General features: G+C 42.7%; 1 protein-coding gene across 1 annotated transcript in view; it reads right to left on the bottom strand.

The window, feature by feature from the left end:
• Window positions 1-12,860, bottom strand: part of AFF3 (ALF transcription elongation factor 3) — a 339,879-nt gene that overhangs the window by 178,760 nt on the left and 148,259 nt on the right. Inside the window, exon 4 of the mRNA XM_075082988.1 lies at window positions 10,963-11,007. Coding sequence (XP_074939089.1) covers window positions 10,963-11,007 — 45 coding nt within the window. The remainder of the gene's footprint in view (window positions 1-10,962; window positions 11,008-12,860) is intronic.

The following is a 12,860-nucleotide window of genomic DNA, read 5'->3' as shown; positions in this document are numbered from 1 at the left end:
TTGCTTGGTATTTATTCAGCATTCATGAGTAAATACCAAATAACTTGATAATATTAATGAAAAAAAGCCTGTGGAAAACCCACACAGCTGGAAAGAAACTTTTTGACTGTGTGAAGCCCACTTGCTCTCCCACCAAGCTATTGTCGTTACTCTGAATAACATTTTTTTCCCCCAAGGGTAAAGTGACAGGCTTGCAATTTCTATATAAAATTGCAATGGTTTTAACTGAAGTTTGTATGTAAGCCCTTTTATGTCTGGGTGACTTTAAGTGTAGTCAATATGATTGTAAAAATATATATTTCTAATTAAATTAATTCTGTTTGCAAAAATGAAGTTTTCAGAAACTGTCAGAAATGTGATGGTTTATCACTGTCTTCATTAAAACCTGTACAGTGGTACTGTTTGGAGGACTGAGTCAGAATCCCATCATTTAAGGTGACATCAGTAATTTGTACATGAAATAATTGGGTCTTTTCCAAGTACCTCACTTTTGAAGTACACCTGATAACATTTTACCTCCTAAGCTACTAAATCCAAAATAACTCTAAGAATGACACAATGCACCATACACAGTAAATGGCATTTAGCACTAATCATAAAGGACAGGTACTATGACATTTTGGTTGGTGAAAACTTGATCAGTATTCAGTCAGTCTCTCTTAGACTATTCTATTAACAGCACTTGTCTTGCCTTCAAAAACAGTTTTTACCTTTCACATTTTCAAAGAAAAAAGCGACCCAATATGTCCCAAGGGCAACGAACTACAATGGCAAAAAGATGCCAAAATATGTCGACTAAAAAATGTTAAGAGATTTTCGATCACAATTTTTGCACTGTGGCTAGCACTGTATTCTCCAAGGTCTTTGAGTTTGTACACAAGGCAGGAGGAAGCCCAGCATGTTGTATAGAAAAGCTGGACCACACCTCTCCTAACACACTGACAGGGCCACGTACCCGAGCGCTGGCCCACTGTGCGTACCATTAAGTCACTGACACCAGCACGGTTTTGACCAGAGCCAGCTCTTGAAGAGAAAACCCCTGCGTGCCCAGGGGCCTCTCCCAACAGGCAGTGTGGCTGAAGCCACTCTGCTTCGTGGCTGTAAGAGAGTTCAGCTCTTTGGACACAAGCCATGCTATGTGGATTGGCCTCAGGGTAAAAGAACAGTTATTAGTCCATTTTACTTATTAGTATAGACATTGCAATGGAATATTCTTGAAAGCGATTTAATTTCCTTTTAGCAGGCTCCTCTTTTCTCCCGCAATTTCCTTAAAGTCTTTTTGCCAAGTGAAGCTAACCGCTAACTCATGTGTTGCTCCTAAGTATGATTAAATAAGATTAACAAAAGAATATTTGTCTCAGCTCCCAGATGAGGAAAGCTGCCTCTCATCAGACATAAACAGAGAGCTCACGCTTCCTGGTCAGACCAAAATGTGACAGTGGTGGGACAGTTCCCGCTGATCATCTCCAGTTGTGGAAAATCAGGCGCCACAGAGGAATTTCCTCGATGTAAGAGCATGTCTGCTGAAAATATTAGTGTAGGAGAAAGGAAAAGGTGCATGGCTGAAGTATGTGTGTAACGTCAGCCACTGAAACCCACAACTCGATCTAATGCAGGTTTCCACAGACACATCTGAAGGTGGGGATGGCAGTAGGTCTGTCACCCTGTGGGCTCACAGACCAAACCAGGGCCGTGTCCTTAGGTGCCAGGGACCGTGGAGCAACGATTGCCTGGCTCTGCACCCACGGCTGCAGTCTACAGCCCAGCAAACATGCACACTATCTCTCTCTGTCTCTCCCTCCCCTACTCTACAGCCATCCCTGGAAAGACGGCAAAGAAAATGGCAATGTTAACCTGGGTAGAAAATATATCATAGAGCAGCATCTAAGTGCATTGTCTGATGAGTCTGCTTCCTTAATGCCCATTTAATCAAGGAAGAAACCACTGTCACCATAGGGTTTACTGGAGGATGCCATCATCTCAGGTCACACCTCCTTTGTGGTCTCACTTAGTTTTGAGTGACTCTTACCAAGGGGGTAGAAAGTAGGCTGTTCTCTAAAGCTGGCAGGTGAAGGCATCAAACACCAGGGTCCAGGCAGTGCGGACACCTGCCATTACCCAAATTCTATTCTTCTTTCATTAAGACTGATAGCACAGATCCTTTCTGGTATTAATATGCATAATTCTCTTGGCCTCAGAGGAGCTGTGGCAGGGATATACAAAATGAGGATCTATCTGGCCCTTTGCCATTAATAACAAGGAATCATTTCTCTGTATTGGAACAAGATGGTGATTGTGCCTCTTTTCCAGCTTTGTGAAACACTAAACAGAGAGAAAAATTAGTAAGTATTTTACTGTATTATTTTTGTATAGCAGAGAGGCTGGATAATTCATTCTGGATTCTCTCTTGCTTTGTCAAATAACTGGGTATACACACTCACTACAAAACAGCAATTTTGAAAATTAATTCCACCACATTAGCACGATAGTGTTTCACCAGCTCTTTTATACTGGCCTGCCTTTTCCTAACACAAAGCCTTTGCACGTCGGCTACTTGCGTTCTAAAAAGGGTACGGGTCTCTTTCCTCTGTACCACCCTATTTGATTCTAAACAGATCAGATTTTGCTGTATTTGAAAATGTCAGTGCTGCAGCACATGGGTGGCTAATGCCACAGAAAGTGCCTCCATGTCCTGCACTGGGATCTGGAAGACTGAAAAGCAGATTACCTTTGAGTGGCATTTGTTCCCATCATAAGAGTTTCTAGCTTGATCTCCTATTTCCACTAAACTATTTGTCCTTTTTGCCTTTTTAAGGTGATGTTTTTTCATTGACACTGAGATTTATTAAGTTCAAGGTTTAAATATGCAGCGTACTTCAAACCTCAAACTCCTTTGAGACACTATTTTCAACAACAGCGACAGCAACAAAAATCCAAGTGTGGCAATTCAGGGTGGCTGTTGATGTACAACTAATTAATGGTTGGCTGACATTATCACTGCTAGTATAGTATTTTAGTGCCGTTTTAGATGACACTCTGTACTTCAGACTCTGTAAGTTAAGGGCCAGGGAAGCAACGTTTACATGTCTAGGCTTAACGCTTTGGCTGTGAAGGTTTATTGACAGTTGAAAAACACAATGTGGGCAATAAAAAAGATATGCCATGCATGGTGCCCAAACCAGGAGCAGTTTCTGTTCAGATGAGCTGGCAACAAGCAACAGATCACCTAGAGAGAGACTCTGATGATCTGAGAGAGCCCAAAAAGGGACAAAAGCTGTGAAAATTGATGGAGAAAGAGGTTAACAAAGAGGCCATGGCTGCAGTGGACATGCAGAGAAAGTCCAAGGCACACATATAGACAGTGTATCCTGAAAGTTGCCAAGTTGTGACTAGTCAAGGGGATGACGGTGTGCACAGGTATGCCTCCTCTGCAGTCATTGCAGCTTATGTGGACAAAGCCAAACTATCTTTAGCTAGCTCTGGTACTGCTGCTAATTTCGCTCTAGCAGCACAAGGTACCTTATGGACTGCTAATTCTCACTGAGAAGCTGGAGAAGCTCCAGGAAGAGAACTTGCTGGAGCTCCATGGTGCCGCCATCCACACTGCTAGTGGTACCCAGGCTGGCTGGAGGAAAGCTGACCTAGGTAAATCACTGCAGACAGCGACTGCTGTAGATGATAAGATATTATAAAAACAAGCTGGAGTGGTAAGAAGGTCAATGTTAGTAGGTGAGTATTGGAGGTGGATTAGATGGGTAGAACTATGTCTCAATGTTCCTGGGATTTAGTGCCTTGGGTCAAACGACACGATTTCCAAACACTCTTGGGTATGCTTTTTCATTTATTTAAGTAAGAAAGACAAAAAGAATAATACTGAAGAAATGCAATGAACACTATACATCAGCCAAAATAATGCTTTAATTGCTCTGAAATCTAGGATACTAAAAGCAAAGCTGTGCTGTGAAAGTTCTCCTGAAAGACTGCAATGAAAACAAATGATATTTTATGCATCTGATACATTTTTAATATGATTTTGACACTTTGGAGTACTTCTGTATTCAATGAAACTGAGCAAGAAAGGTAGTGTCAGCAAATGGGCTGCTTCTAAATCTCCATTCCTTCTCTCTCCCCCATCCCCTCTCTTTTGCCTGAAGTTGCTGTGTTCCTCCTGAAACTTTCCTGAGAGTTTCCCCCTGGGCTCAGTCACAAAAGCCAACCCACATTTCCCCATGGAGGTGCCGTGCTGAGGGTGGCCTTCTCACCTCCCTCCCAAACTTGTCCAGCAATTTCTTTCCAGCAGTGAAACTGCAATAAAATGCTCTGCTAGTGCAGGAGTAGCTATTGCACTAGTGCCGTGCAGCAAAGTGGGTCTTGTTCCACCTGTAGGCTTTTTCCTCTGCTTTGGAAAGCAAGAGGAGTGTTTAGAAATATACTGCTGATTACCATATTTGTGTTCTGTAATTCTTCACATGTCCGACTCCACCAGGAGCTTAACTGCAGCCAGTGGGATCTTACAGTCATTAACATTTACAAGGCAGCAGTTCACAGTTGTTGAACTAACGACCTACCTCTAAGAAACTGATTTTTCTCCCCTCTAAGCATTGACACGTGCTCCACTGACTGTGATGCTTATTCACAGTGACAGTGTGTTTGGTAGGTTTTCATGTTTTCACAGGATTTGTCTTGTGCAGACAGTTTCTAATTTACCTCTGCTCTTGTTTTAATTCAATCAGCTGATGGAGTGCAGCTGATCTCATGGCACATATGGCTGTTCACGTTTGAAAAAAACCCTGAATATTTGATGGGTTGATCCTTACTGCTTGCTTTCTGCTAAAGAATTAGCAAGTCCGCTAATGAGCCAAGGGAACCCAAGTGGAGAAGGGGAAAAATACAGAATTAGATTCTGTTTTCATTCAGTTTTTCACGTTGCTCAAACAAGAAGTACTGTGCTTTACATACTCTGATTAGTTTAACAGGGTAGAGAGATTCAAGTAAATTACTCATCAAAGCCATCACACTTAAAATGTCATGTTTTCGTAAGTGGATGTCCTGTGGCCATGGAGCGTCACAACCTATTTGCAAGTGCACATGTGGGTACTCTGCCCCTTGCAGGATGCTCGTGGCACCAAGCAGAGTTGTCCTTCACTGGGAAGGATGTTTGCAGCTGGAGTCTCAGTCTTTTCACTGCCTCCCCAACTGCTTTTTCTATCTTTCCTGAAATAAACTTATCTGTCCTCCACCCCACACCCCATCCTGCCTCCCCACTGCTCCACGCCATCCCTAAGGAGGTGGCTTCTTCCATGTTAACTGGTCGTACTTGGTTTTCACAGAATCACAGAATAGTTTGGCTTGGAAGGGACTTTTGAAGATCATCTAGTCCAACCCCCCTGCAGTGAGCAGGGACATCTTCAACTAGATCAGATTGTTCAGAGCCCCGTCCATCCTGACCTTGAATATTCCCAGGGATGGGGCATCTACCGCCTCTCTGGGCAACTGTTCCAGTGTTTCACCACCCTCACTCTCATTGTAAAAAAATTCTTCCAAATATCTAGTCTGAATCTACTCTCCTTTAGTTTAAAACCATTACCCCTTGTCCTATCCCTTCAAGCCCTACTAAAAAGTCTGTCTCCATCTTTCTTGTAAGTCCCCTCTAAGTACTGGAAAGCCACAAGAAGGTCGCCCTGAAGCCTTCTCCAGGCCGAACAACTCCAACCCTCTCATCCTGTCCTCATACGAGAGGTGTTCCAGCCCTCTTACCATTTTCACTGCCCTCCTCTGGACCTGATCCAACAGGTCCATGTCTGTCTTGTACTGGGGACCCCTGAACTGGACGCAGCACTGCAGGTGGGCTCTCACCAGAGCAGAGTAGAGGGGCAGAATCACCTTCCTTGACCTCCTCACCACGTTTCTTTTTCTGCAGCCCAGGATATGGTTGGCTTTCTGGGCTGCGAGCACATGTTGCTGGCTCATGTCTGGTTTTTCATCCACCAGTACCCCCAAGTTTTCCTTTAGTCTTTTCTCTGCATTCCTGTTGCTCTCCTCCATCAGCTTCCCACCATTTTCACATCCTGCAGCCAAATACTATTTGCAGGCCAAACAAACTACATCTGTCTCTCTCCAGTTCAATGACACCTCTCATGTCAACACAAAAAAAAGGGAATTCACAAGAAACATCTTCAATAATTAAAAGCTCAGCTTGCCTGTGGGTTTCCTTTCAACAAAGCCACTGCAACTCTAGGAAATCGCCATTAAGACTGTTAGAACAGCCAGATCAATCTCCAACTACTTATCTTACAAACCAAGAACCGCCGGCACCTGACACTCCCTTTCTCCTTAAATCCATAGTAAATATATTCAGAGTGCATCTGGTATTGGTTGCAACAGTTAACTTAGCGGAGAGGCAGGACTCCTGCTGCTCCCATTTTTCCCATGTACTACAGCAAAATAAATATTTACTCCAAACCCCACCAGTCACAACAAAATACACAGTTCCACACACTAATAAAATAAAATAGAAATTAGCCAAAATTACTGACCTTGCTTAGCAAGCCTGTGTTTTAGATAGAAGTGGAGAAGTTGGCTTTGGCAGTGTCTCAGGAACTCAGGTAGCAACTGCTCAGGGCATGGTGGAATAAAGGATATTTGTGTAGCCTTAACTCTTATTTTCTGCTTCAAAGTTTTCTACCATGTCTTCCACCAACAATGAGAAAGCTTACAAGGAATTGCCTTTTACAGCTACCATCAAGTAATGCGGCTTTTCTCTCTTGATTTGACATTTGCTGGAGCGTGTCCAGAGAAGGGCAACAAAGTTGGTGAAGGGTCTAGAGAACAAGTCTTATGAAGAGCGGCTGAGGGAGCTGGGGTTGTTTAGTCTGGAGAAAAGGAGGCTGAGGGGAGACCTTATCGCTCTCTACAGGTACCTGAAAGGAGGTTGTAGCAAGGCCCTAGTAACAAGCAATAGGACGAGAGGAAATGGCCTCAAGGGGCGCCAGGGGAAGTTTAGGTTGGATATTAGGAAAAATTTCTTCACTGAAAGGGTTGTCAGGCATTGGAACACGCTGCCCAGGGAGGTGGTGGAGCCTCCATCCCTGGAGGTATTCAGAAGAAGGGTAGATGTGGTACTTGAGGATATGGTTTAGTGGTGGACTGGGCAGTGATAGGTTAGCGGTTGGACTCGATGACCTTAAGAGTCTTTTCCAACCTTAACGATTCTATGATTCTATGATTCAATATATCTGTAACGTGGTCTTACTGGAGTTATTTACATCGAAGGCTCTCTTAGAAGTTTCTCTATCCTCGATGTGTGTGACTGCAGCTGGACAGAGAAGTCACTACACTATGAAGAAGTTGCTACAAATTAGTGCATGGGGTTGGATGAGGTTCAGGATTCCTGCAGTGATTATAAACTCAGCAGGAGTCCTTACAACAGCTCCGATCTCACCAGGGTTACTGTCTTGTTAATCAACCTCCTTCAGGACTGGAAGCAGTTCTGCGTCTCAGTCCTTGGGGGCTTTCTTTGGAAGCTGCAGTTTTGTTCAGAATGATCTGCCAATTTACAAAGCCTCCAGAGCTCTGATACATTTGGTAAAACAACATCAAAAAAGGCTAGACTTAAGCCGTGGCACCCTGCATCGCACCAGGCAGCACAAAGATGACAAATTCTAGTCACAGTTAGTGCAAAATAAGATTTAGTGATTTTAAAGCCATGAATCAACTGATTTTGCAGCCCAGGGCCAGATGTTAGCTCTGGCCAAGTCCTGAAGCCAGAGGGTGACAAGATCCATGCACAAACCAGTACTTGCCTTCTGTTACCTGCTGGGGGAAGGAACCACAGGGAGCAGACGGAGCCGACTTGGGGCACACTTTCTACTGCCCTTGGTCTTGACTGAGGAAATACAGACATGCTGTGGAAGTAGCCACCCCTTGGAAGACCCACAGCCTGACATGTGCAGGAAGGACACTGTCTAGAAAGAGAGGATGTTTTCTGCTTTGTGATATGCAAGAGACTACTAAAATAGGGTGCAATGTTCCTTAAAAAGATAAATTTTAAGCATCTTCTTCCTTTTGCTGATGCTGTGTACAGTAGAGTGGATCTTCCTATAATAAACACATTTCAGTGTGACAGCAAAGAGCCATCTTTTCTGAGAGGAACACAAGGATTGCAGCTCCCGTGGCTTTTAATTGTCTGCCTCTGGGCACCCATACAGGAAACGCTGTCCTAAAAGGAGCTAAACTTTGGCTTTACTATGTGAATAGCACCTCCAACGAAAACATGCAAATGGCATTCCTTATAAATAGTCTGTTTCATAACACCAGAAAATCTGTGTTAAAACTGAACGGATCTGTTCAGCACAAAAAGAGGGCATGAAGAGGGCTGGAACAGTGTGGATGCCAGTAATTTACAAAGTGAGTAGTAATGGCACATTATTACTATTGCTGCTTTCACTAATTACCAGTAACAGCAACCACTGCTGATACGGATTTGTATTGCAAGAGTACTTACAAACTGCTTTTGTACTATACAGCAGTTCCCTGACACAGAAAGTTCACTTTTCAGGACAAAAGAGAGCAGATGGACACATCTGGCCTGACCGGGCACTACAAGGGACAAGTGGGACTACAATGTTCAAGCATGAAGAACAGTGGTGTAGCCCTGACCTCACCACTGGTTTTCCACAGTCTGTGTGAAAAAGCTGGCTCTTAAGAGAAGTTCTAGAGGTAGGTATGGAGCTAATTGGCAAAGTGTTCAAGGCTGTTCCCATTTCTGATGGGAAGCATGGGAGAAATTAATTGATGTATAACTTAGCAACAGCGTGGCAGAGGCTGGCATCACCAGGTAAGCTAAAGTGGGAGCTAACATGTCAGCATGAACTCCTAGACTTGAGGCCTTAAAATCAGAGACAAATAGCTATACTTGATGTGATAGAGAAGGAGGTGACAGTGGTGAGATGTAAAGAGAAATGTCTTTGGGCAAGATGTCAAGCTACGAAAATGATCTGCTCAGCAGCGTGAATGGCGGTGGGTAACATTACATTTGTCAAAACCAAGGAAAGGATGTTGCAGCAATCAAGGCATGTAATGAGAAATTGGACCAGAGACTTATACCTCTGTGAATAAAGAGCTTCAGCTAGAAATGTTATAGAGTACCACTTTTCAAGACTTACACATAGTCTTAGACACAGAGACAACAAGGAAAGTTCAGAATGGAGAGTGATACCCAGGCTGCAGACCTGGAGAATGGACAGATTGAAGAGGTCACCCAGACTGAGTATTCATGTGAGGACCAGAGCTGGAGGATGCAAATGGTGTGCTCTCTATCTTGGCCATACTAAGCCTCAACAGATAGTGAGACACTGATGCAAGGTGTCGCTTTTGAGATGTGCATTGTTTTATTCAGTTTTTAAGCAAAGTTAAAGAATTTGTGAATGAACTCTCATGAACAAAAGGGTCCTACCCATCCAAGCATGTCCTGAATGCTTCACCATGAAGCTTTGCAAAAATTTTCTTGAGGAATGTTCCCAAAGGAAAAAAAAAAACAACACACAACCAAAAAAGAGAGATCAGCAGCTGTGTTCACTAGTTTGGAGATGCACCTTACCACCCCTAGTCATACAGTGCATTTTCCTTCTCAGCTGGGGTCTCTTACATATCCACATTCCTTTGCATGGAAGGAAACATGTGTCTTCTACATTTTTTGGCTAATTGCACAAGCCCAATTGCACAACCTAAGGAGGAAGACAAGCTTCTTTGACTGTTCATTTTAAAACCCTTGCATAAAAAAGGAGCGAATGAGCCTTGCATCACATCATATACTTAGCGCATCGCGAAAAATGTAAAAAGCTCTCATGAATTATACTATCTGCCACTAATTTGTAACAAAACAGCAGGGACTGAGGCTAAGGCTTGTTGAATATGCTGTTCAGCCCTACAAAAGCCTACTTTGTAAACGTTAGCTAAGTAAAAGCTCTGCCAGTGAAATCATAAGCAATCCATCATAATCACCCTTTGATAAACTCTTTGTCCAGTTTAAGAATTAAAAACTGTATTTAACATATTCAGAGAGAACGGAGAACTGCCTTTAGAAACAACAGGCTTAATGTACTACTAATCTCTAAACCAAATATTTATAGCCCCGTAGTTTCTAAATAATCTGAAATATTTGGGCAGTGGCTATCCAAGAGGTGGAAGCACACACAGTAATAGGGAGGTTTTACCATTCCATCTGCCTTGTTCGGTGTTTCACTCTCTATTATATTATATTTACAAGCATTGCAAATTACTGAATTATCACTTTATAAAAAGAACCAAAAAAAACCATGAGTTAAAATATATGGAAATGTTTTATTGTTTATAAATTTATCTGCCTCAGAAAATAATCAATATCAAAGCTGATTCAAGCCAAGATCTGCCTGGATGTGTATTAATTTGCTCCATGAAAATAAACTAGAAATTACTAAGATAAAAGAAATAATAATGAAATACGGAAATAACTACGGATTCTGCACATTGCCATTATATAATGGACATAATGGACATAATGACATTACATAATGGATTCTAATTAAATCCAGGTGGAAAATGACCTTCCTAGACCTCTCTTCAAAATTAAGATTTTTGACAGTCATGATTAATGGAAACATGCACTTTGCATGGTTTGTAAACCTGAAACATCATTGTACATTTCAGTTTATAATTTATCCCACTATCTGCTTCTGCATGCATGAAGGTCAGCCATACTGGCACAACGTAGCAGTGAAATCCAGTGGCTCTAGAAGGTTATTCTCACAGATTTTGAGATTATTTTTCATGAGGAAATAATTTTGCCTACTTTTTCCTTAGAAAGACGACAATCTAGAAGAGTAATATTTTAACAGCAGTAATTACAATATTCTTGTTATTCTCTTGTCTTTTTAGAATAAACAAAATGGCACAGGAAGAAAATATTTTTTTAAGGATTCCTACCCGCAATATTTCTTCAATGCAGCTGTTATCTCCTGTTCCACTGTCCTGTAAACAAAATGAGAAAATTGTTTGTTTGTGTTTTAAAATGAAATAACAAATACCAGGTTTGAGGACATGGTTGTCACATGAAGTATATTCCAACCTCTATTACAGTTTCAAAACGAGGCCAAGTCTTTGCAGCATCTAAAAAGTTGCACTGCTTGAAATTCTCAAATTATTCCCCATCAGCATCACAGGAAGGTGTAATATTTCCAGTGTTTACCTATGATTGCAACATATTTGTATAAATTCATAGGATTTTGTTTACACCACTTTTGGGCGCAGTTCCTGCTGTTTGGATATACTGCATATGAGTAAGCATAGGCAAGACAGTTATTGCATGTACATAGATCAAATATGGGCGTTTGTTTATATTAGATAAATAACATCTCTGCATCCTTTGTGCAGGAAAGACTCTGCAGTGACATTTCTATGTGAAGCGATGTACAGCATAGAGCAGCTGTGATGCTGAGGGAAGATCTGCGGAGACTGCAACACAGGCTGCAACACTGAGCGCGGGCTAGGCAGTCCAACAGTCCTGATAAGTCTATGATTTCCTAAAATGCTGACCCTAAATCGACCCCGTACATTGTAGGACTGAGGGCACAGAGGAATTCAGCTCTCCTGAAAGGTATAGCTTTCTCCAGAGCCATTCTGGAGAGGGGAAATCAGAGATTTGACAGACCAGCTATCCCCCTATAGGAACCATCTGGTTGGTGCCTCACCTCCCTGCTTAGCTTCGTTGTTCAATGGGACCCAAACTTCTTGCCAGTGAAGATGAGGCAGCACAAGACACCACTCTGCCATACTTATGCTCCCCTCGCCCCCCTTCCTGCCTGCCCCCTGCCCACAGTCCCTGTGTGCTGCCCAGCACAGCTGGGAAGAGAGGGCACACCACGGATGGAGGTACTGATACTGAGGGGCGGCCTGTCCCCGTCACTCTCCACAAGATACAGGTGGCTGCTGAATCAAGCAAGTTTTCTGGGTATTTACTTCACCATACTAAATTCCCTGACGATTCCCCAAAGAAAGGTTTTGTTCCTTTTGCAGAACAGAACTAACTCAGGAGGCAGGAAACTGGGGCCTGAGGTCTTCCCATGTGGGAAGAGGGGATGGAAACAAAACCAGTATGTTTAATTACTGTCCCCAAAGAACTAGCAGGGAGGTGAGCTTGGTCTTTGCTTCTCATTTTCAAAAACCACCTGGAGGGTCTAAGTGCTCAGGTACCCATCTGCAGAAATATCAAAGCAGTTTGATTTTCCAAAGTGCGGAGCTCTTGTCACCTGAAAATCAGATTTCTCTACCGCATCTGCATTTGGGCACCGAAAAAATCATGAAGCACTTTCAAAAATGGATACTTCTGTGCCTGCCAGACCCTTCTGATACCACTAGCCAGTTTGTGCAAATCCTGGACACTGTCACCACCAGTCCCCAGCCTGAGCTGAGTCACTGAGTCTGGATCCACAGCCACTCGTAGCCTCATAGCAGCCTACGAGTGTAATCAAAGTCAGAAGTACAGAAGCCATGCATATGCAAGGGAACAATTGATGTTTCATAATTTTTTGTGGCTGTTATTTCATGCCAATTCATAGAAAGTCGTAAGTGCTTTATTGTCAGCACTCCTGCTAAATCTTTGCTGAATACTGCCCTTGATTGTTAAACAAATTAATTGCATTAACTCTTTTTGGTGCAACACAGCCATCAGCTTTACAGTTCACCAGGAGTTACGCCACTGATTTCAAAGGGAAAGGAACTAAGCATGCTATAAAGCCAGCCTTTGGAAAATTTCTCATATCTGATGTATGGATGCTGAAGAGAACCTGCAGCCCTGAGAAGATAGCCCTGTTCTGATCTCAGCC

Source organism: Phalacrocorax aristotelis, chromosome 1, assembly GCF_949628215.1.
Source record: "Phalacrocorax aristotelis chromosome 1, bGulAri2.1, whole genome shotgun sequence".
Classification (NCBI taxonomy): Eukaryota; Metazoa; Chordata; class Aves; order Suliformes; family Phalacrocoracidae; genus Phalacrocorax; species Phalacrocorax aristotelis.
The sequence above is the reverse complement of the archived record's forward strand: the minus strand, read 5'-3'. Positions and strand labels throughout refer to the sequence as shown.